At 49.6% G+C, this 23880-nt stretch overlaps 1 protein-coding gene across 3 annotated transcripts in view; it reads left to right on the top strand.

Moving 5' to 3' along the window:
* Nucleotides 1-23880, top strand: part of TANGO6 (transport and golgi organization 6 homolog) — a 171609-nt gene that overhangs the window by 6597 nt on the left and 141132 nt on the right. For all 3 annotated transcript variants that reach the window (XM_040982471.1, XM_040982472.1, XM_040982470.1), the window contains exons 4-7: nt 6441-6582; nt 7685-7821; nt 11274-11436; nt 14408-14490. In XM_040982471.1, the coding sequence (XP_040838405.1) occupies nt 6441-6582; nt 7685-7821; nt 11274-11436; nt 14408-14490 (525 nt within the window). The remainder of the gene's footprint in view (nt 1-6440; nt 6583-7684; nt 7822-11273; nt 11437-14407; nt 14491-23880) is intronic.

Genomic DNA, 23880 nt, shown 5'->3' with positions numbered 1-23880 from the left:
ACTGCTTTCCTGGGCCACAAGCAGGGAGCTGGATGGGAAGTGGAGTAGCTACAACATGAACCAGTGCTCATATGGGATCCTGGCGCATATAAGGCGAGAACTTAGTCACTGAGCCATTGTGCTGGGCTCCCCATTAGGATTTTTAAAATGCCAATTTTTTGTAAAAGATGTATTTTTTTAAAAAAATTTGTTTATTTATTGGAAAGTCAGATATACAGAGAGGAGGAGAGACAGAGAGGAAGATTTTCCGTCTGATGATTCACTCCCCAAGTGAGCGCAACAGCCGATGCTATGCTGATCCGAAGCCAGGAGCCAGGAACTTCCTCCAGGTCTCCCACACGGGTGCAGGGTCCCAAGGCTCTGGGCCGTCCTTGACTGCTTTCCCAGGCCACAAGCAGGGAGCTGGATGGGAAGTGGAGCTGCCGGGATTAGAATTGGCGCCCATATGGGATCCTGGCGCGTTCAAGGCAAGGACTTTAGCTGCTAGGCCACACTGCCCGGCCAAAGATATTTTTTTTTTTTTTTTTCTTATTAATAAATTTTATTTTGACATTCTTTACATAGTTAATTAGGGTAAGAAGGTTCAAGGGCTACAGGAAAGTGGATAATACTAATATGTTTTCCATATTGTTACCTTCATGTTTAAAAGGGGGGTATTAAGGGAGAAGGCCCACCCAATTTCCCACCCTCCCCAAGTCCCGGGTGTAGGGCATGCTCTGAGGTTCTTGCTCAAGTGGTTTTGATATTGCAACAGTTATGAATCGCTGTCAATCTTGCCGCTCCAAGCACTATGAGGTCTTTGAAAAATCCACTGATTGACATAGTCCATCATAGCTTAGATGGTTGGTTGACCTGTTCTGTCTTCTCTCTTTTCTTCGTTAGGGTTCTGAGTCCAGCATTTAGATTAGGAAGATCTCCAAAGAAACTTCTTGTATGTGCTAACAAGTACAGGGCCTGGCACCGTCCATCGCTCCAATCAGCTGGTGGTTGCAATTCCTGGGTTGGTTCTGTTTTCACTCCCGACTCCCACTGGAACCAATGGGTGTTGCAGTCCAGTCTGGTTCTGCCCAGCACATACTTGGCCCTCACATAAACCAGCGGGAGCTGTAGCCTAGGTTGGAGCGACCCACAATAACCCCAACCAGGCCCACCCCCTACCCTGGTTTGCCAGTAAGTGTAGCAGTAATCCAGTCTGTCCCACATCCCATTCCACCCCAGCCGCTGTCTTAGTTTTATGTCCTCCCGTGGAAGTGGTAACCCAAGAGGGATGAGCCCACTATTTCCCTCCCAGGCCTCTCCCACTCCCAGATTCCAGTTGATGCTGCCCAAACAAACCTCGCCCACTTTAATTTTGTTGCACCAGTAGGAATAATCCGCCCAGCCTGGCTTTTCCCTGATCTAGTCCACATGAGGCGCACAGGTGTGGTAGCTCTGCCTAGTCTGGTCTGCCCCCATCCCAGCCCATGCTCTCCTGCGGAAGTAGCTGTCCAGCAAAGGAACCCTCCCTTATTCCCCTGCCAGCTCTGCCCACTTCCTTTCTTGTTCTCAGGCTGGTTGGGCGCTGCGGTCCCTTCTGGTACAGGCAACCTCACCTCAGCATTCCATAATGTGCACTAGTCTTTGTTGCGACCGACCCTGGGTCGACCCACACTGGTGCCTGGATTTGCCAGTGGATGATGTGGACAGATTCAGCCTGGTCTTGCCCCCACGTCTGCCAACTGTATGCCAGTGGGTAGGTTTCCATGGCCTTTTCTGGGCTGTTTCCTATCATGTTTCTTGCGTTTACCTGCTGGGTCTGTGTCCTGCCAGAGGAGTTGCCCAGGCTCCTCCATCAGAACCTCTCCCAATGCCAGGTTTCACGCTTACCAGTGGATCCATGAGCCAACCCTACTCAGTCCACCTCCTGTCATAGCAGGAACTGTGGCTTTTCCTGACTGGCCTTCAACCCAATCTGGTTCTTGCTGTTGGATGTTCCAGCCCAGCCATGGTTTGTCCATACCCGTATGGCTCACACATGGCTCAGTAGGGGTTTGAGACCCTGCCTAGTCCATCCCACATCTGCCCTGGTCCTCCAGAACACCAGGGGGAGTCGGGGTCCGGCCCAGTTCGGTGCATCCAATCCCAGTCCACACTTGTGCCAAGGGAGACTACAACTGTTTCCAGATCAGAACGCAGCCCCCTTCCAGGCCACGTGCCTCTTGGTGGGAACCTCAGCCCAGCTAGGGTTGTCCCCTTTGCTCCCCAACCGGGTCCGTTCCCAGGCATAGATCACATGCCTGCCAATGGATGCTCTGACTCAGCTTGGCACAGCCCCTCCCCTGTCCCGAACTCTGCCTTAGACACTGTGGCTTAGCGTCCCAGGCTCCCACAGACCAGCAGGTACAAGAGCCTAGCTCGGCATGACCTTTGCTCCCTCCTGGTTTCTAGTTTTACTTGTGGGCTAAGGTTTGCTCAGTCGTGCCTAATCTACTCTGTTCCATTACCAGTTGACACATTGGCCAACTGTTGGAGCTACTTGTGCAGGGCAAGCCCCAAGCCATAGCTTCTGCATGACTGGTATTTGGTGCTCAGCATTATTAGTGATTACAAGTTTTGCTAAGAAAGAGTTACTGCCTGTTTCAGGTCCAAGAAGCACAATGGGTTCAACCTGGAGCTAATTAAGCAGCAATTCAAAGAACCAAATCCCCAGAGCTCCCCAGCCGGGCGGCCAGCAGGCGGAGCCTGGCACCAATGGCGCACTGGCCGCCCGGGGAGGACGGCTCACCATGTGCCCATGGCGGCCGTCCGGGATCCAGGCATGAGACGCCCCGTCCTGAGACCCACCAGCTGCCAGGAAGGTGCTGGAGGTTTAAATAACCCAGGCCCAAGGTCGCGCCCCTCCCAAATCCCATTCACCGCGCCATGAAGGCGGCGGGTGGGCCCCGGACCTGCCCAGTCCCGGAGGCCTCCCCCCCTCGGTCTACTCACCCCGAAGGAAGCGGCCCCCGAAACCCAGCAGGCCCGGGGAGGACGGCTCACCATGTGCCCATGGCGGCCGTCCGGGATCCAGGCATGAGACGCCCCGTCCTGAGACCCACCAGCTGCCAGGAAGGCGCTGGAGGTTTAAATAACCCAGGCCCAAGGTCGCGCCCCTCCCAAATCCCATTCACCGCGCCATGAAGGCGGCGGGTGGGCCCCGGACCTGCCCAGTCCCGGAGGCCTCCCCCCCTCGGTCTACTCACCCCGAAGGAAGCGGCCCCCGAAACCCAGCAGGCCCGGGGAGGACGGCTCACCATGTGCCCATGGCGGCCGTCCGGGATCCAGGCATGAGACGCCCCGTCCTGAGACCCACCAGCTGCCAGGAAGGTGCTGGAGGTTTAAATAACCCAGGCCCAAGGTCGCGCCCCTCCCAAATCCCATTCACCGCGCCATGAAGGCGGCGGGTGGGCCCCGGACCTGCCCAGTCCCGGAGGCCTCCCCCCCTCGGTCTACTCACCCCGAAGGAAGCGGCCCCCGAAACCCAGCAGGCCCGGGGAGGACGGCTCACCATGTGCCCATGGCGGCCGTCCGGGATCCAGGCATGAGACGCCCCGTCCTGAGACCCACCAGCTGCCAGGAAGGTGCTGGAGGTTTAAATAACCCAGGCCCAAGGTCGCGCCCCTCCCAAATCCCATTCACCGCGCCATGAAGGCGGCGGGTGGGCCCCGGACCTGCCCAGTCCCGGAGGCCTCCCCCCCTCGGTCTACTCACCCCGAAGGAAGCGGCCCCCGAAACCCAGCAGGCCCGGGGAGGACGGCTCACCATGTGCCCATGGCGGCCGTCCGGGATCCAGGCATGAGACGCCCCGTCCTGAGACCCACCAGCTGCCAGGAAGGTGCTGGAGGTTTAAATAACCCAGGCCCAAGGTCGCGCCCCTCCCAAATCCCATTCACCGCGCCATGAAGGCGGCGGGTGGGCCCCGGACCTGCCCAGTCCCGGAGGCCTCCCCCCCTCGGTCTACTCACCCCGAAGGAAGCGGCCCCCGAAACCCAGCAGGCCCGGGGAGGACGGCTCACCATGTGCCCATGGCGGCCGTCCGGGATCCAGGCATGAGACGCCCCGTCCTGAGACCCACCAGCTGCCAGGAAGGTGCTGGAGGTTTAAATAACCCAGGCCCAAGGTCGCGCCCCTCCCAAATCCCATTCACCGCGCCATGAAGGCGGCGGGTGGGCCCCGGACCTGCCCAGTCCCGGAGGCCTCCCCCCCTCGGTCTACTCACCCCGAAGGAAGCGGCCCCCGAAACCCAGCAGGCCCGGGGAGGACGGCTCACCATGTGCCCATGGCGGCCGTCCGGGATCCAGGCATGAGACGCCCCGTCCTGAGACCCACCAGCTGCCAGGAAGGTGCTGGAGGTTTAAATAACCCAGGCCCAAGGTCGCGCCCCTCCCAAATCCCATTCACCGCGCCATGAAGGCGGCGGGTGGGCCCCGGACCTGCCCAGTCCCGGAGGCCTCCCCCCCTCGGTCTACTCACCCCGAAGGAAGCGGCCCCCGAAACCCAGCAGGCCCGGGGAGGACGGCTCACCATGTGCCCATGGCGGCCGTCCGGGATCCAGGCATGAGACGCCCCGTCCTGAGACCCACCAGCTGCCAGGAAGGTGCTGGAGGTTTAAATAACCCAGGCCCAAGGTCGCGCCCCTCCCAAATCCCATTCACCGCGCCATGAAGGCGGCGGGTGGGCCCCGGACCTGCCCAGTCCCGGAGGCCTCCCCCCCTCGGTCTACTCACCCCGAAGGAAGCGGCCCCCGAAACCCAGCAGGCCCGGGGAGGACGGCTCACCATGTGCCCATGGCGGCCGTCCGGGATCCAGGCATGAGACGCCCCGTCCTGAGACCCACCCAAAGATATATTTTTTTAAAAGATTTATTTATTGGAAAGTCAGATATACAGAGAGGAGGAGAGACAAAGATTTTCCATCTGATTCACTCCCCAAGTGGCTACAGTGGCTAGAGCTGCACTGATCCAAAGCCAGGAATCTGGAGCCTTTTCCAGGTCTCCCTTGTGGGTACAGGGTCCCAAGGCTTTGGGCCATTCTCGACAGCTTTCACAGGCCACAAGCAGGGAGCTGGATGGGAAGTGGGACTACCGGGATTAGAACCGACGCCATATGGGATCCTTGTGCGTGCAAGGTGAGGACTTTAGCCACTAGGTCACTGTGCCGGGCCCACAGATACATTTTTTTAAAAAGATATATTTATTTATTTGAGGTGAGAGAGGGAGAGACAGATCTTTTATCTGCTGGTTCTCTCTGAAAGCACCAGGCAGGCCTGGGCTAGGGTTGGGACCGGAGATAGGAGCTTCAGGAGCTTTTTCTGAGTTTCCCATGTGGGTGCAGGAGCTCAAGACCTTGGGCCATCCTTGGCTGCTTTCCCTGGCTGTGAGCAGCGAGCTGGAGCAAATGAAATGAAGCACCCGTATGAGATGACAGTGTCACGGCTGCTGCCTTTACCTGCTGTGCCACCAGGCCAGCCCTCAAGATGAATCTTGTAAAAAATATCTGCAGTTGTGAACTGGGCAGAACGCCTGAGTTCTGGTATGTAATGTACGCCAATAGAAACAGGCCAACCACAGTTTGAGCCAAAGGCAGGAAGGGATTTGTATTTGGTGAGCTAAGCTGGGGACGAGATTATCATGGGACCAAAACCTAGTGTTCTTAAGTAGAAAGTGACAGGTTTTCTGGGGCTCACCCTTTGACGAGGCATACCAACTCATCAAGTTTCGGGGAATGTCCTGGGAGAGCTGTACTGATTTCAAAGGAGGCAGGCACCTGTACTCGCTGAGGTGTGTGCATTTGGGACTGACTGAGTTTTTGACATGGCTGTGAAGCAGTTTTTGGCTCTCTGTATCAGAAGTGCAGGTGGAGGTAGCAAGCCCCTGAGTCGACCCCTTGACAAGGTGCGTGGCAGCCACTGTGAGTGCCTAGTTGTCAGCCGTAGGTCTGCAAGGCCACCTGCATGCCTAATCTATACTCGGATACAGCCAGGGTTAGGATGCTTGCCTTAGGAGAGTGTCGGGGTGTGGGGCGTGGCACAGTGAGTTGGGACCCCCGACGTCTCCTATCAGAACACATGGAGTGGTGTCCCACCTCTGCTTCCAGCACGACTTCCTGCTGGTGCGTCTGGGAGACGGCAGGCGATGCCCAAGCCCTTGGAGCCGCTGCCGATCAATAAATACATCTTGAGCGTTGGAATTCTGTGAGATGGCACTGATGTTTTACTGAATTTTATTTCTCCTTTCTCAGAAGTATTGCTCAACAAAGTTCTGTAACGGAGAGTGTCTTTGTTTTTCCTTTTTTAAGGAAGAGTACGCTCCCGAGGTCTGTGTAACTCACTAAGTTGTCCGCAGGACTCGGCACTTTTTAAACAAATTGTGCGCACCTGTCATGGCGACTTGACATTCTCAGCTCCCCTTTCTTGTTTGCAGACCTGCACGGACGGGAAGACGCAGCCCAGGACACGGGCCCCCGCGTGGCTGCGGCGTCTCTGCGGACAGCTGCTCTCCGAAAGGCTGCTGCGGCCCAGCGGCGTGCAGGCGGTGGTCCGGGGCATCCTAGAGGGAGCAGGCGGTAAGAAGTGTGGTCTCTGTCCGTTTGAATTGGAACCTGAGGTGGGTCATGATATTCCACATTGGCGAAAACCTGGAGGCTGTTTAGTGAGCTGCTTTTTGGGAAGAAACTCATTTTCTATTTTTCCACTTTCTTAAAAGTAGGCCGGCTCAGTGGTAGAGTGGTTTTGAGAACTGGCTGCTACATTTCCATTCCAACTCCAGAGACTGACCCAAGTCCTTGGGTCCTGGCACTCCTTTGGAGAGCGGAAGAAGCTCTTGGCTTTGGACCAGCCGGCTCTGACTGTTGCTGCCATTTAGGGAGTGAACCAGTGGATGGAGGAACTGCTTTGTCTCTCTCTCCATAACTGCTTTTCTAATAAAAATAAATCTTGAAGTATTATTAAAGACTTTTGTAAAGGAGTCTTTTGATTGTTTCCTTAAAGTTTATTTATTTGAAAGAGTGACAGAGAAGGAAGGGGGAGACCGAGATCAATCTCCCGTCCTCTGATTCACTCTCCAGGTGCCCGCCATGGCCTGGGCTAGGCCAAGCAAGCCACGAGTCCTGAATTCCATCTGGGTCTGCTACGTGGGGCAGGGACCAGCTAGGGACCCCAGTCTGCGGCAGGGACCCCAAGACTTAAACTGTCTCCTGCTGCCTCTTAGGGTGTGCTATAGCAGGGGGTGGCATTGGGAGCCTTGCTGGCACTTTAACCCAGGCACTCCACGAGGAACGCAGGTGTCCCAATTGGTGTCCTCATCTCCTACCTTGCCTGATTTGGGGAATCATTTAAGGTGATTAGTTTGGTGCTTCTTCCTGTGTTGCTGTGCTGCTGGTTGAAGGCAGTTTTAATGGAATGAGCGCCGAGAAGCAGAAGGGCACTCAGCATTGAGAAGCTAATGTCCCGATCATACTGGGGTTACTGAGGTGGCGACATGCCAGCTCTCCTCTGGTCTTGATGTGTCACAAGCAAAGTCCAGAGAAGGAGGGCCTCTTACTAGAGACCAGCACATCTCCGTTGGGAAACGAAGCCCTTCTTGGCTGAGTTTTAAGGTCCGTTTTTCCCATGGGGCTTTACACGGGGCGCCGCCATGAGTGTTTGACGCCTCTCTCCCCTTGGCAGCTGGAGCAGCCGGAGGGAGTGACGCTGAGGCAACTGCCGCGGACTGGAAGAAGTGTGACCTGATTGCAAAGATTTTGGCCTCTTGTCCCCAGCAGTCTCTTTCCCCAGAGAGTTACTACAGGGACATCTGCCCCCAGGTAAGTGCTGCGTGTGTGGCTTTGTGGGGTCGTCCACTTGCTTGCGGTGGAGAGCCCGCATTGCTCCTTGTTGGAGACAAGCAGGGCGGTAGTGAAGCTTGCTGTTCAGTGGGGGGCCCCCTTCTGTCTTGATTTTGAAAGGCAGAGACGGAGCGCGCCCTCTGCTGGCGCACTCCCCAGATGATTGCAGCAATGGCGCCTGGCCCAGGGACTCAATACCGGATCTCCCACACAGGGACAGGAACCCAGTGACCTGAATCCTCCCCAGTCCCTCCTGCTGTATTGGCCGAAAGCTGGAGTCAGGTGTCAGAGTGAGACTCAAAACCAGCGACTCTGCTAAGGGATGTAGGCATCTTCTTGTTTGTTTGAAAAACTTATTTATTTGAAAGGCAAAATCACACATTCTCTCTCTCTCTCTCCGCCCCCCCCCCCCATCCTGTGGTCCACTCCCCAAAGGGCTGCAATGGCTTTGGCGAAGCCGGATCAAAGCCAGGAGTTAGGAGCTTCTTCTAGGTGTCCCATGGACTGCAGAACGGTTCCTCAGTCCTCCATTAGTACCCCAGGTGCATTACCAGTGAGCTAGAACAGAAGTGCAGCATCTAGGACTTGAACCAGCACCCATATGACATAGCAGGACTGTAGGTAATTGGTTAATTTGCTATGCCACATTGTCTGTGGCATTTTTTGTAAGAACTGTTTACTTGAAAGAGCAGCATATCAAAACGCATGCACCAAAAGAGACGGATCTTCCTTCCATTGCTTTTTTTCTTCACATAACTTTAGTTTGGCCATTAAAGGCAAGAGCCCGGAAGTCTAGCCTGGTCTCGCATATGGTGACAGGGATCAAATACTTTGGTTACAGTTGTTGCCTCTTGGGACACCTACTGGCAGGAAACTGGATCAGAAACAGAGTAGCCAAGCCTCTCACAACAGCCTAGCAGCTAAATCCTCACCTTGCATGCCTGGGATCCCATATGGGCACCAGTTTGTGTTCTGGCTGCTCTAATTCCCATCCAGTTACCTGCTTGTGGCCTCCTTGCAATAGAGGATGGCCCAAAGCCTAGGGACCCTGTGTCCACATGGGAGACCCAGAAGAAGCTCCTGCCTGGCTCCTGGCTTTGGATTGGCTCAGCTCTGGCCATTGTGGCCACTTGGAGAGTGAACCAGTGGATGGAAGATCTTTCTTTTTCTCCTTCTCTCTGTAAATCTGCCTTTCCAATAAAGGTAAATAACTCTTTAAAAAAAAATTTCCAGGTCCACATGGTAGCCTTGTTCACACTGGGATCCCACATGGGTGCCGGCTCTAATCCCATCAGCTCCATTTCCCACCCAGCTCTCTTGCTTCTGGCCTGAGAAAACAGTCTAGGATGGCCCAAGGCCTTGGGATGCTGCGCCCGCATGGGAGACCCAGAAGAAGCTCCTGGCTCCTGGCTTCACTTCAGATTGGCTCAGCTCTGGCAGTTGTGGCCGCTTGGGGAGTGAATTAGCAGACAGGATCTTCCTCTGTCTCTTCTCCTCTCCATATATCTGACTTTCCAATACAAATAAATATATCTTTAAACATAAAATATTTAATAAAAGAAGAAGAAATGGAATAGCCAGGTAGTGAACCAGGCATTCTGATATGGGGTATGAACATTCGAAGTGGGGTCCTCATTGCTGTGCCACTCGGCTGTCGCAAATGTTTTTGAGGCTAAAATAGGCTCTTATGTGGGACAGTCCAGGCAGAGCTGTCTTTGAGCCGCTAATTTCATTTGGCAGTGTGATGTATAATGACAAAAATTTGAAGGAAAAGCAATGTGAAGAAATTAGGGAATAAAGTAATACATTCTTACCAACAGTTTGAAAATGGTTATTTTTGAGGAATTAATAACAATATGAGAAGGCTTTAGCAATATATAAGTCAATGTTGTATGTGATTTCAATTTAAAGATCAATTTTTATAAAGATTTATTTATTTTCATTGGGAGGATAGATTTACAAAGAGACAGAAAGATCTCCCATCCAGTGGTTCATTCCACTGCAGCAGCTGGAGCTGAGCTGATTCGAAGCCAAGAGCCTCGTGCTTCTTTCAGGTTTTCCATTTAGATTTAGTAATATTTGGGAATCTTTTGTACTTGGGCCATCTTTTTGCTGTTTTATCCGAAACATTATTAGGAAGCTGGGTATGAAGTGGAGCAGCCAGGACTCTAGCTGGCAGCTGTATGAGATGCTGGCACCACAGGTGGTGGCCACAGCACTGGCCCAAGAAAAATAATTTTTTTTTAAAGATTTATTTTTATTGCGAAGTCAGATACACAGAGAGAAAGACAGAGAGGAAGATCTTCCATATGATGATTCACTTCCCAAGTGACTGCAATGGTCGGTGCTATGCTAATCTGAAGCCAGGAGCCAGGAGCTCTTCTGGTCTCCCAAATGGGTGCAGGGTCCCAAGGCTTTGGGCCGTCCTCGACTGCTTTCCCAGGCCACAATCAGGAAGCTGGATGGGAAGCAGAGCAGCTGGAACTAGAACTGGCGCCCACGTGAGGTCCTGGCACGTTCAAGCGAGAACCTCAACTGCTAGGCCATGGCCCAAGAAAAAAATTTTACAGAGAATATATTGGAAATACATACACCAAAAGCATTCATGGTGATTGAAGAAGACTGTTAAAGCTTAAAATGGCATTGTGGTGCTGTGGATTAAGTCTTTGCTTGAGTATCACAGCTGTTATCCGAATGCCAGCTTATATCCTGACTGCTTGCAATCTAGCTTCCTGCTAACATGTTTTCAAAGTGTGTGCATGTGGCCTGAGTGCTGGGACTGCCATGTGGGAGGCTGATGGGGTGCTGGGCTTCTGGTTTCCACTGACCAAGATCTGGCCATTTGAAGTCAGAACCAGCAGATGAAAGCTCTAGTTCTCTGTCTTTTCTTCTCTCTCTGTTACTCTGCTTTGTGGATAAATAAAATCTAAAAACCAAACAACGAAATAAAAGCTAATAGTAAGGGTTTCATTTTTTTGTAATATTGATAAAAATATTCAGCACAAACTACAGCTTCCTCAGCTCTCCTGCCTTTTAATGTTGAAATTCCAAGCATACATTGTGGTGTAGTGTGTTAAGCTGCTGCTTGTGATACCCCATCCCACAGAAGCGTAGGCTTGAGTCCAGCTGCTCCATGTCCAGTTTAGCTCTCCTCTAATGTACCTGTGGAAGTTGTGGGAGATGGCCTAAGTCCTTGGGTTCCTGCGTAACTCTGAACAGAGTTACAGGCTGCTGCCTGTATCCTGGCCTAGCCCTGACCATCGCAGCCATTTGGGGAGTGAACCAGCAGATGGAAGACTTTGCCTGTCTTTCCCTCTCTCCTGGTAATCCTGCCTTTCAAATAAATAAGTCTTTGGAAAAAATTCTGCCAAGTTGTTGTTACAGTAAGTTCCTTTTGGGAGGCTTAAAGCAATGAATGCTTTTTCTTCTAGATTCTGGACTTATTTCACTTTCAAGATAAGTTGACGGCACGACAGTTTCAGAGAGTTGCCACCACGACCTTTTTAACCATGTCGAGAGAATGCCCTCAACTGGCAGCAAAACACCTGCTCCGGCCGATGTTGGCGCCTCTTCACCGATGTGTGAATATAGCAGGTGAGGGGGACACGGGGAGCTGGCTGGCTCTCCTCTCACTGTCTTCCACACGTCAGGTTGCAACTGATTTAGGTCTGTTGTGGCTCATTATCTTACAGATTCACTTTTCCCCTCAGCTTTCTACATTGAAGAGTTTACTTCATAGAAGTTTGAAGAAAAATTCTTTAGGTCAGACATAAACCACTTCCTTTAGGTCGACCAGCTGTTCACATTCTGGCCACCTTGCTTTCTCTTTCCACACATGTAAACCTGCTTTTCCTCAGACTCTTGAGAGTTGACTGTAGCTCTCTGGACATTTCAGCATGCATTGTTTCCAAAGAAAAATGTCAGTATCTTGAATTGTTCCATATACTTTCTTTTATAACTAAGTGAAAATTTTTTTTTTGTTATTTGAGAGGAGAGAGACAGAAAGAGACAGGCGTCTCCCATTGGTTCACTCTCCAGATCCCTGTAATGGCCAGGCTGAGTCAAAGAGCTGGGCACAAAATGCAGGTCTCCCATTTGGCTGGCAGGAACCAGACTACTTGCACTGTCACCTGCCACCTTCCAGGATGCACATTAGTGGAAAGCTGGAATTGAGAGAGAGCTGGGACTCAACCCTGGGCACTTCAGAATGGGATGGGGTACCCCAAGCAGTGGCTTCATTTACTAAGCGAAAGGTGGAATGTCTGTCCCCATAGCTGTTTATTTTGTTGAAAGGTAAGGAGACAGAGACAGACAGACAGATCTCCCCTGCACAGGTTCATTCCCCAAATGCCTGTAGCAGACAGGGCTGAGTTGGGCTGAAGCCCGGAGCCAGAGCTCAGCCTGGGTCTCCCATGTGGGCAGCAGACACCCAACTGTCAGCAGAGATGGATGGAATGGTTTCTTGTCGTTGAACAAACAGACATCTGAGAGAGCATACCATGTCCCTCGGACTGGGAAGGCAAGGTGACATGGCTTCATGGAGAGGATGCACCTGGCAGGCCATGTGGGTGGCACGGGAAAGTGCAGAGCATGGAGGGTGCGGTTTGCGTTCGGGGCTGATGAGGGAACGGGCTCCTGTTCTTCCCGCTGTCCCACCCCACCCCCCTTCTCCAAGAGTGGGGTGTAGGGCCCGGCGCGGTGGCGCAAGTGGTTAAAGGTCCTCGCCTTGCACGCCCGGGATCCCATATGGGCGCCGGTTCTAATCCCGGCAGCCCGGCTTCCCTTCCAGCTCCCTGCCTGTGGCCTGGGAGGGCAGTCGAGGACAGCCCAAAGCTTTGGGACCCTGCACCCGCGTGGGAGACCCGGAAGAGGCTCCTGGCTTCGGATCAGCATAGCATTGGCTGTTGCGCTCACTTGGGGAGTGAATCATTGGACGGAAGATCTTCCTCTCTGTCTCTCCTCTCTGTATATCCGCCTTTCCAATTAAAAAAAAAAAAAGAATAATAATAAAAAAAAAGGAATTGAAGTTGAAAGGCCTGGCATAATCGCCCAGTGGCTTATTCCTCCCCTTGCATATGCCAGGGCCCCATGTGGGCATCAGTACTGGCTGCTCCACTTCCCTTCCAGCTCCTTGCTTGTGGCCTGGGAAAGCAGTTGAGGATGGCCCAGAGCCTTGGGACCCTTTACCCACGTTGGAGACCTGGAGGAGGCTCCTGGTTCCTGGCTTTGGTTTGGCTCAGCTCCAGCAGTTGCAGCTACTTGGGAAGTGAATTAACAGATGCAGGATCTTTCTCTCCTTTCTGTGGATCTGCCTTTCCAATTATAAGTAAATAGATTAATTGAAGTTCTAGAGGCTGGCATTGTGGCACAGCAGGTGATGCCACTGACACGTGAGTGCTGGTTTGAGTCTTGGCTTCTCCACCCCTAATCCAGCTCTCTTGTAATACCCTGGGGAAAGCATGAAAAGGCGGCCCAAGTCCTTGGTTCCCTGTCGTTGATGTGGGAACCCAAATGAAGCTTCTGGTTATTGGCTTCAGCTTGGCCCAGCTTCGACCCTTACAGCCATTTGGGATGTGAAACAGCAGATGAAAGATCTCTTTGTCTTCCCTTCTGTTTGTAACTCTGCCTTTCAAACGAATATATCTTTTAAGAACAAATACTATAGTTAAAACAAATTTAGTTCTGTGTAGACTTTTTGTGGAAGTCACTTGCGGTAAGGATTTTTCTAGAATGTGTATAAGGTGGCTATGTAGAAAGTAATCGTGCTTAGTAAGACTTCCCCAATTGGGCCCGGGTGAAGGGAAATGCTATGTGGTATTTCAGTAAATAATCGAAATTCCTTTATACTTTTGATAGAAATCTTGTTTAGAATCAGCCTTCTGTCCAATAAGCAAATTATTATTTCAGGAATAAGGTCTAGCACTTCATTTGTCTAATTTCTTGTGTTACTCTGAGTGTGTGGTGCTGTGGGGGAGGTGTTGCTTGGTCTTCCCACTTCCCATTTAGGACTGCCTGATTTACTTTCCAGTGACCTTGCTTCCAACTAATGGGAAAGTAGCAGACAATGGCTCAAGTACTTGGGTTCTTTCCCAGGAGACCATGTTGTGCAGTGGCAGTCATACTGGCTTTCTGGTTAATGATTTCTAAATCCTCTAATGATTCCTGGGCCAGTGCGATGGCTCAGTGGCTAAAATCTTCACCTTGCAAGCACCAGGATACCATATGGATGCTGGTTCGTGTCCTGGCTGCTCTACTTCCCACCCAGCTCCCTACTTATGGTCTGGGAAAGCAGTGGAGGATGGCCCAAAGCCATGGAACCTTGCATCTGTGTGGGAGACCTGGAAGGAGCTCCTGGCCTCTGGCTTTTGATCAGCTCAGCTCCAGTTGTTGTGGTCACCTGGTGAGTGGGAGTGAATCAGCGGTTGGAGAATATTTCTGTCTCTTCCTTCTCTCTGTAAATCTGTCCAATAAAAATAAATAAGTCTTTAAAATATGACTCCTTAGGCTTAATATCTCCTGTATGATGAGGTGCTGAATGTGTGTAATTTTGGTTTTCATTTTTTAGAGATTCCAGAGAGTGATATGATACCAGGGACCATTTTGGTAACAGAAGAAGAACTTAGTAGATGTATTGAAGATGTGTTTAAGGTTAGTAATTCAACTTACCAATGTTTTTACCTAATACTCGGATCTGAACCTATAAAATAATTTTGCCTTTTAGCTGTTGTTTTAGGAACTGGAATGATTAAGTTTCAAGCTGTGACATCTTTTCAGTTTGAAAGCTAGAAACTAATCTGATTTCTTTGGGGAACAAACTTGAATAAATTTAATACCCTGTACATTTCATCATTTGACTATTACAATGATTTAGATTCTCTTAATGGCATATCCAACTGGGAAAAGCATCTTTCAAAGAAATTAGCAGAGGTGTATTCAGTACTGATGGCTTTCCAAAAGTGTGCTAATGTTGAATCTACTTTGTAACTTTTTTTTGGAAAAGAGTTTATTTGTTTATTTGAAAGTGAGAGCAGAGAATAGGAGAGACAGATCTTCTGTCTGATGGTCCACTCCCCAGATGGTTGCAACGGTTCAGGCCAGAGCTGCTTCTGGTCATCCCACATGGGTGGTTGGGGCTCAGTTTCTTGGGCCATCATCCACTGCTTTCCCAGATGAATCAACAGGATGCTGGATTAAAAGTGGAGTAGCTGGGGCCCAGCACGGTAGTCTAGTGGCTAAAGTCTTCACTTTGTATACCTTGGGATCCTATAAGGACACCGGTTCATATCCCAGCTGTTCCATTTCCTTTCCAGCTCCCTGGGAAGGCAGTAGAGGATGGCCCAAAGCCTTGGGACCCTGTACTCACATGGGAGACCTGAAAGAAGTTCCTGGCTTCAGATTGGCTCAGCTCTGGCTGTTCCGACCATTTGGGGAATGAGCCAGTGGATGGAAGATCTTCTCTCTGTAAATCTGACTTTTCAACAAAATAAAAAAATCTTAAAAAAAAAAGTGGAGTAGCTGGCCCTTGAACAGTGCTGTAATTTGGAATGCTAACATGGCAAGTAGTGGTTTAACATGCTGAACCATTGCCAGCCTCTACTTTATACCTTTGGATAGTAATTACCATAAAGAAGTGTGAGGAAGTTAATCCTGCAAATTATTATCTGAATATATGATAAAAATTAGGGAATATGGGAATATGTAATTAATATGTTCTCAATCTCTTCTTAAAAAATTATATTTGTTTGACGAAGGAGGAGTTACAGCAAGAAAGAAGAGGAAAGAGAGTGTGAGATCTTCCATCTGATGATTCACTTTCCAAATGGGCAGTGGGGCTGAAACCAGGAGCCAGGAGCTTCATCTAGATCTTCCACCTGGGTATAGGGACCTACACTTGAGCCATCCTCCTGTTTTCCCAGGAGCATTAGCAGGGAGCTGGATCAGAAGTGGAGCAGTCGGGACTTAAACTAGTGCCCATATGGGATGTCAGCATTGCAGGCGGCAGCTTAACTAGCTGTGCTAAAATGCTAGATCCTATAGTTGTAATCTTACACACACAAATATATGTGTAAAATTATTCTAGACAAAAAATGAAATCTATTTTTGATGGGCCCAATTGTCAGAGCTGGGGGTAAATGCTTTTTAAAGTGTATTTTAATAAATTCATGCTAATTTTTACTATTAAAAATATTTATATTGGTAAATAGCATTCAGAATTATATTCCTTATAAAATGATGCATTGGCTGTTTCCCATATGGTGAAATATGAAGTTAACATATTAGCCCGTAATTTCCAGATGTATACTCGAGGGGAAATACATGCAGGGGCTGGCATAAGGAGGTGAAGGCCATCGCCCATGACAATGACATCCCGTATAGTGCCCGTTTGAGTCTCATCTATTCCATTTCCAATCTAGCTTCCTGTGAATGTGCCTGGGAAGGCAGCATAAATGCTTAGGCCCCTGCACCCACGAGGGAGACATTGCAGAAGCTCCTGGCTTCAGATTGGCCTAGCTCTTGCAGGCATTTGGAGAGTAAACCAATGCATGGACCATCTGTCTCTGTCTCCTTTTCTCTCTGCTTGTAACTCTTCCTTTCAAATAAATAAATCAGATTTAAATATACACACACACGTACAGCCACACACCCCAAATGGATATGAAATAGTGTATCTTCCCATTACCACTCCCACAAAAGGGGAGGAAAACCCGGGGAGGAGAACCCAGCGAGGCTGGTCAGCCGTTAATTTACAACCTCCTACTGTAGACACTTGATGAAACACCGAGTGTTGATTATTCTGGAAGCCAGGAGGGGCGCCGGGGGTAATTATTCTCCCTCTGAGGTTTTGGCAGCCCAGCTGCAGTTGGAAAACAGAGGAAATGTGTATGTTGGAGAAAAATGGTAAACACTGTGTAGAATTTAGCAACAAAGGATGTGTTGTGTTCATTAACTCTCTGCTAATACTAAATTATAGAGTACGGCTCAAACGCAGGAAATAAGCAAAACATCTGGGCTGGGTGAATTGATCCAGCAACTTGCTGGGTAACGAGGATGTTTAATTTTAGAGAGGCATTTAGGAACGCTTCCAGGTTTTTTTTTTTCTTCCCTACCCCACCTTTTTTTATTAGCCGACTCGTTGAGACTGAATTTATATTATAGTTTTTCTATTAAAAGAGTATAATTCAGTGATTTTAAATAGTTGTAGGGTTTTGCAACCATCATCGCTATTTTAAAATATTTTTTTGCAAAACTCCCCCTTCCTGCAGAAACCCCACATCCCGTTAATGGTCTTACCCCGTTCTCTGCTGCTAGATGTGGGCAACCACCACTCTGTTTTCTGTATCTCTAGGTTTAACTGCTCTGGACTTTTCCCTTAAGTTAATACAATATGTTGTCTTAGCATGAGGTTTTTATATCATATCAAAGCATGAAGTGGTATTTCAGTCCCTTGTTTACCAAGTGGCATTGCATTGGATGGACCGTATTTTGTTTATTCGTCTGTTAATGTGTATCCAAAATACATATCTTTCATCTGCTGGTTGACTCCTCACATGCCCACAGTAGCCAGAGTTTGGGCTAGATCCAAAATCCAGAAACTTCTGGGTCTGCCATGTACGGGAGCAGGAACCCGAGTCCTCAGGTTATCATCCATAGCCTTCCTGGCACACTAGTAGGAATCTGGGTCCCTGAGGAGGGACTCGATCTCAGGCACTGTGATGTGGTATGTGGGTGTCCCAAGCAACAGCCCCAGCACTGTGCCACAGCGTCTGCCCCATCTGGCTCTTACGTTCCTGTGGCATAGAAATTGATGTACTGATTTCTGTGTGTGTGTGTTCTAATTTCTCTTGAGTGCATGCTGAACAGTGGAATTGTGGGATCATACAGAGCCCTGTGTGCCCTTTTAAAGGACCGACCAAGCTCTTTTCCCCAAAGTACACCATTCCGTGTTGCACCTGCAGTGTGTTAAGGTTTGTTTCCTTACATCTTGGTCTTTTTGATTGTAGCCATCCTACTGAGTGGGATCTCACAACGTTTTAATGTATCTTTCCCGGATGGCTAATGTTGCAAAACTGCCTTTTCATGTGCTTCCTGCCCATTCTGCATTGTCCTTGAGGGAAATGTCTGTGTCCTTTGCATTGTTAAGTTGGTTATTTGTGTCTTTTTTTTTTTAACCTATGGGTTGAAGACTGGGACTCCTGACTCCAAGATCCTTCTTGCTAGTCGGTCTCCTCACAAGGCTTTCCCTGCCCTCCCCCTGCAGGGGGCGTGTTCGTGGTCACCAGCCTGTTTGCACATTTACCTGGCATCCTGCTTTGCACCTTGAAATCTGATTTATCTTGATGCCTGATGCTTTGCATGTCATTTCTAGTCTGACATCCTTTGCGTATATGCTATTCCAGCCCCCTCCAGCTACTGACTTTTGAGCTGTGCACTGCCCCAGGGCCCCTTCGTTCTTTGGAGCCACCTGCTTCTTTACTTTGTACACAGTCCTGGTCAGCCTGCTTGTCTCATCTAATTTTTTTTTTTCTCCAAAGATATACAGAGAGGAGAAAAGATGGAGAGGAAGATCTTCCATCTGATGATTCACTCCCCAAGCAACCACAATGGCCAGAGCTGAGCTGATCTGAAGCCAGTAGCCAGGAGCTTCCTCCAGGTCTCCCACGTGGGTGCAGGCTGGTGTGGCAGTGTAGTAGACTGATCCTTTGCTTGCAGCACTAGCATCCCATTTGAGTGCTGGGTCAAGCCCCAGCTACTTTACTATCGGTTCAGCTCTCTGCTTATGGCCTGGGAAGGCTAAGGAAGATGGCTCAAGTGCTTGAGTCACTGCACTCAGGTGAGAAACCCAGAAGCAGCTCCTTGCTTCTCATCAGTCCAGCTGTGGCTGTTGTGACCTTCCAGGGAATGATCAAGCAGATGGAAAATCTCTTGTTCTCTTTCTCTGTGTCTTCCTGTTTGTCTCTGTAACTCTGAATTTCAAGTAAAATATATCTTTTTTTTTTTTTAAAAAAAAAGGTGGTTTAATGAGAGCACATTAGTACTTCCACGGCTGCACTTTCCATCCTGTGAGCGGCGTCTGCTGGTGGGAGCAGTTTCCAGGCTTCTGCACACACTGCTGGGGTGGAGCAGGTGGTTGGGAGAGCCCTGGCTCTGCAGAAGAGGAGACGGCATAGCATGGGTGTGTCAGTGGGAGCTAGTGAAATGCAGTGAGAACTTGGTGTTGCTGTTTGTGGCTCCACCACATAAATAATTCTCCTTATCTCCGTGTGTGTACCCTCTGTTAGAATTATCTTAGCACAAAGGGGCCATGCAGCTCCAATAACCTTCCATCTAGTGCTTCTCTGCTGTCTCTCCCATGACTCGGTGTCTGGGTCTGTTCCCTAGGATGCCTAAGATCTTTTGTCCTTTCTGGAAGGGGAGAAAGTTAGGGTGTATGTTTTCCTGCAGAGTTGGAGAAAGGCCCAGTGTATGCACATGGATTCTTTGGAGCCTGAGTGGGACAACTGCAGCTCTGTTGCATTCATTTATTTATTTATTTTATTTCGTTTATTTAAAATGCAGGGAAACAGAGGCTTCTGGTCCGCTGCCTCATTCCCCACATACCTGTGACGGCCTGGCCCAGGCTGAAACCAGAGGCCAGTTCTTCAGTTTTGGTCTCCCAAGGACCCAGTCCCTTGACCCAGTCTCACTGTGCACATTAGGGAGAAGCTGGGATTGAGGGCAGAACTGAGACTTCAGCTGAGTGCTCAGGTGCGGCTGCAGGCATTCCTGGCAGTGACTTCATGGCTGCACCTATTGGCCTAAACGCTCTTGGTTGGGATGTCCTCTTGCCAGGTCCCGATGGAGGAAAAATGCTTCCTTTCAGTATTCACAGTCCTGGCCTGAGACTTCCTGAAAGTGGGAAAGAGCAGGAGGTGCTTAATGAGCGGAGTTTCTGCAGCCTCATTTCCATTTTATCTCTGTTTCCAGATTCAAGGAATCTTGACTTTAATTATCCAAGTTTGTGCCCATATTTAATCTGAATAAATTTCTAATTACAGTTACTCTGTCACATTGGCCATTTAACTCTTCTTTCGGAGTCTTTAATGAGTTTTACAGAGCAAGTTCGAAGAATGGAGTTTGGGAACTGAAAGGCACTTGAGAAGTAACTATGCATGGGTGCTTGTGTCTTTTTGAATAGACCTCACGGTCATCCCTGTATCTGAGAACAGCTGGTTCTGTGGGGTCTCCACGGACTCCCCAATCTCCAAATGTACAGGTCCATTAGAGAAAGTGGCAGTGTTTGCTGGTAGCCAACACGCTCCTCTCACGTGAGTGTATCTTAGATTACCTCTAGAGTACTTACAGGACCTAAGTAGTATATAATGGGGCTTTCTCTGTCTTTCCTTCTCTCTGCATATCTGCCTTTCTAATAAAAACCTTAAAAAAACATTTTTTGAGGGGGCTGATGCTGTGGCACAGTAGGTCAAGCTGCTGCCTGCGACACCTGTTTGAGTCCTGGCTGTTGCACTTTGTATCTGGCTTCCTGCTAATGGGGAAGGCAGTGGAAGATGGTTTGACTGCTTGGGTCCTTGCTTTCAGGTGGCAGACCCCGAAGAAGCTCCTGGCCTAGCTCCAGGCATTGTAACCATGTGGGGAGTGTACCAGTGGATGGGAAATCCTTGTCTTTCTCTGTAACTCTGCCACTGAAATAATCTCTCCTATATATATATATTGAGGAAGAGCCTGTGGTGCAGTGGGTTACGTTGCTGCCTGGAATGCCAGTATCCTATATGAGTACCAAGTCCTGGCTATTCCATTTCCAATCTAGTTCCCTGGTAATGCACATGGGAAAGTGTGAGAAGATGGCCTAGGTGTTTGGGTTCCTGCCACCATATCGGAGATCAGTTAGAGTTCTAGACTCCTGGCTTTGGCCCGGCCCAGCCCCGACTGTTTGCAGCCATTTAGGGAGTGATCCAGTAGATGGGGGATCTTTCTGTGTGTCTCCCTGTCACTCTGCCTTTAAAATAAATAAATAAATCTTTAAAACATTTTTAAGATTGATTTTTATTAGAAAGTCAGGTTTAAGAGAGAAGGAGAGACAGAAAGATCTTCCATTCGCTTGTTCACTCCCCCATGGGCTGCAACAGCCGGAGCTGCGCCAGGAGCCATTTCCGGGTCTCCTACACAGGTGCAGGATCCCAAGGCTTTGGGCTGTCCTGGACTGCTTTCCCAGGCCATAAGCAGAGAGCAGCAGAAGGGAAGTGGAGCAGCTGGAGTAGAAACTGGCACCCATATGGAGTCCTGGCACATACTGCAAGACAAGGACTTCAGCCACTAGTCTGTTGCGCTGGGCCCCAAAATATTTTTTTTTATCCAGAATTGGTTTGTTGTGTGCATGTGGAATGTGTCAGGACAGAGGGCTGGCTGTGTTTTGAAGAGCAGTTGTAGGTTCATAGCAAAATTGAGCAGGAGAGCCCAGCACAGTAGCCTAGTGGCTAAAGTCCTTGCCTTGCATGCACTGGGATCCCATATGGGCCCCAGTTAGTGTGCCAGCTGCCCCACTTCCCATCCAGTTCCCTACTTGTGGCCTGGGAAAGCAATTGAGGATGGTCCAAAGCTTTGGGACCCTGCACTGGTACTAGAGACGTGGAAAAGACCCCTGGCTCCTGGCATCAGCTCAGCTCTGGCTGTTACAGCCACTTGGGGAGTGAATCAGTGGACAAAAGATCTTCCTCTCTGTCTCTCCTTCTCTCTGTGTATCTGTCTTTATAATAATAATAAAAAAAAACTTTCAAAAAAAAAGTTGAGCAGGAGTTCAGGGAGCTGCCTTGTGGACCTCCGCCACATGGGTGGTGCACTTGTTACAGTTGATGAGCCTTCATGGACGGGTCACAATCGCCCTGGGGTCACAGTTTCTTTTAGACTTCACATCCTGTGGATTTTGACAAATTATTTACTCATTTTATAATAAATGAAATTAAATCCAAACAGCTGAATGCAGAGCTGACCTGGAACCAATCCTCCTTTGTCTCTGTCCCTCAGGCTCCTTTAATGTTCTCACATGTGACAAAGTTAAGTGCAAATAAATGCTTTAAAGTGAGAAGTTAGCTTCTCTTTTATCTGTGGCCCCTCCTGAAAAGCAATTATTCTTTCTGGAAATTTGCATCTATACCCGACCATGAATTACAGTCAAAGGAAACAGCCTGCAGAGCAGTGGGAGCTGCAGGTTTTAGGTTTCTGACTGCTTTGGCTCAGGCTGCGGTGTGGGGTGGGCAGTGTCTGGGCCTTGGAGTCACACTGACCTGGGCTGGAATCTGGCTGCATGGTGGCCTGTCCATGGGCCATCAGGTGGGCCTGAAAGTTGGTACCCACTGGTCAGTTTGTGCCATACAGTAGCACGGAAGTGCTCAAAAGCCCTGTCAATTCCCTTTTGGCTTAGGAAACTCTTCTTTTAAAGATTCATTTTGTGCAATATGCTCTGAGAGCACAACACAGTCCAAAACACTTGCTGTGTTAGGCAACTTGCCTTGTTCTTTTTTGTCTTAAACTCGGCAAGTACTCAAGAAGTGCTGGGGCTTTGGTAGCAAAGGATGGTTGGAATGCTTGAGCAGGCAGTGTTTGACTAGTTTAATCTTCAAGAGGGGGGCAATCAAGTTCTAGCTTGCCCTGGCTTCCAGCGTCAGGGTGCAGTCAGCTTGATTCTGAGTAGTCCGTCATACTTGATTTTCTACATTGACACATCTTATAAAAGATAAGGGAAAAAACACTCCACTTACAGTAACAGGCACTAGTATTTAGAAATGAGCTTAGCCATTGCATGGAGCTTATATTTTACCATTCTGACACAAAGTGTTTGACGTGAGCCTTAGACCAGAATGAGAAAGCTAAGACTGGAAGAGGCCTACGTGCTGCGTCTGCGTCCACTCACTTGGCATGTGGTGTTGGGTTGTCACAGAGGCGCTGCAGACAGAATGCCCGGCCCGGTTTCCTGCCTGCCCACTTGCTGGTGCTCCCCTGCTGCCTCTACCATGATCTCCCTGTGTGGTAGTGATCTGTGCAGTGAGAGATGGTACGCGGAAGGACTCCCTTGTGCTGTATTTCTTCTGACAGGAAGCAGGCACCCAGCTTAGTCCAGTGAGCACCATTGGATCCTTCTGGGATTTGTGTTTCCTTAACAATTTAAATGTCTGATGACTCCAGAGAACCCTGTGCTGCAGATGTTGGTGTTAGGGAACAGGCCAGTGTGAAGTCCAGCGTTTTCTTGTTTGCTCTCGCTGCCAGGGCTGCAGTTCACCTGGCCTACTCAGTTGGCACCGACTGAACAGTCTCTGGGTGTCAACAACCACAACAAAAAAGGAAGTGAAGTGTTGACTTCCCACAAAAACAGCTTCTCAGGAAGCAAGCAGCAGTCTACTTTGCTCATTTTTAAAACTTTATTTTTATTGGAAAGGCAGCTTGACAGAGGGAAGATCTTCGTTCTGCTGGTTCAATTCCCAAATGGCTGCAATAGCCAGAGCTGGTACAAAGCCAGAAGCCCAGAGCTTCTTTCAGATCTCTGATGTGGGTGTAGAGTCCCAAGGTCTTGGGCCATCCTCCACTGATTTCCCAGGTAATAAGGAACTACCTGGATCGGAAGTGGGAGCAATTGGAATACAAACCAACACCCAGAGGGGGGGATGATGCTTGCAGGCAGAAGATTAGCCAATTGAGCCATCACACCGCTTTACCTACCCCCTTTAAAAACATTTATTTGACAGGCAGAGTGACAGGGACAAGACAGATCTTTTATTTATTCTTTCACCTTTCAATAGCTTCAACAGTTAGAGCTGGTTCGGGCCTAAACCAGGAGCCTGGAACTCTATCCAGGTCTTCTGCTTGGATGATAGGACCCCAAGTATGTGGGCTGTCTTATGCTGCTTTCTTGGTCATCGTAGCAGAGGGCTGAGACAGAAGGCGAGTAGTGGGTCTTGAAGCCACACTCTGACGGGGGTGCCAGAGTTTTAAGCAGCTGGTTAACCCAGTGCATCACAACACCAGACCCTCACTCATCTTTTGATTCAT

The sequence above is a fragment of the Ochotona curzoniae genome, unplaced genomic scaffold (assembly GCF_017591425.1).
Source record: "Ochotona curzoniae isolate NIBS_2020 unplaced genomic scaffold, NIBS_Ocur_1.0 contig_3622, whole genome shotgun sequence".
NCBI lineage: Eukaryota > Metazoa > Chordata > Mammalia > Lagomorpha > Ochotonidae > Ochotona > Ochotona curzoniae.
This window is presented reverse-complemented; position numbering and strand designations above follow the sequence as displayed.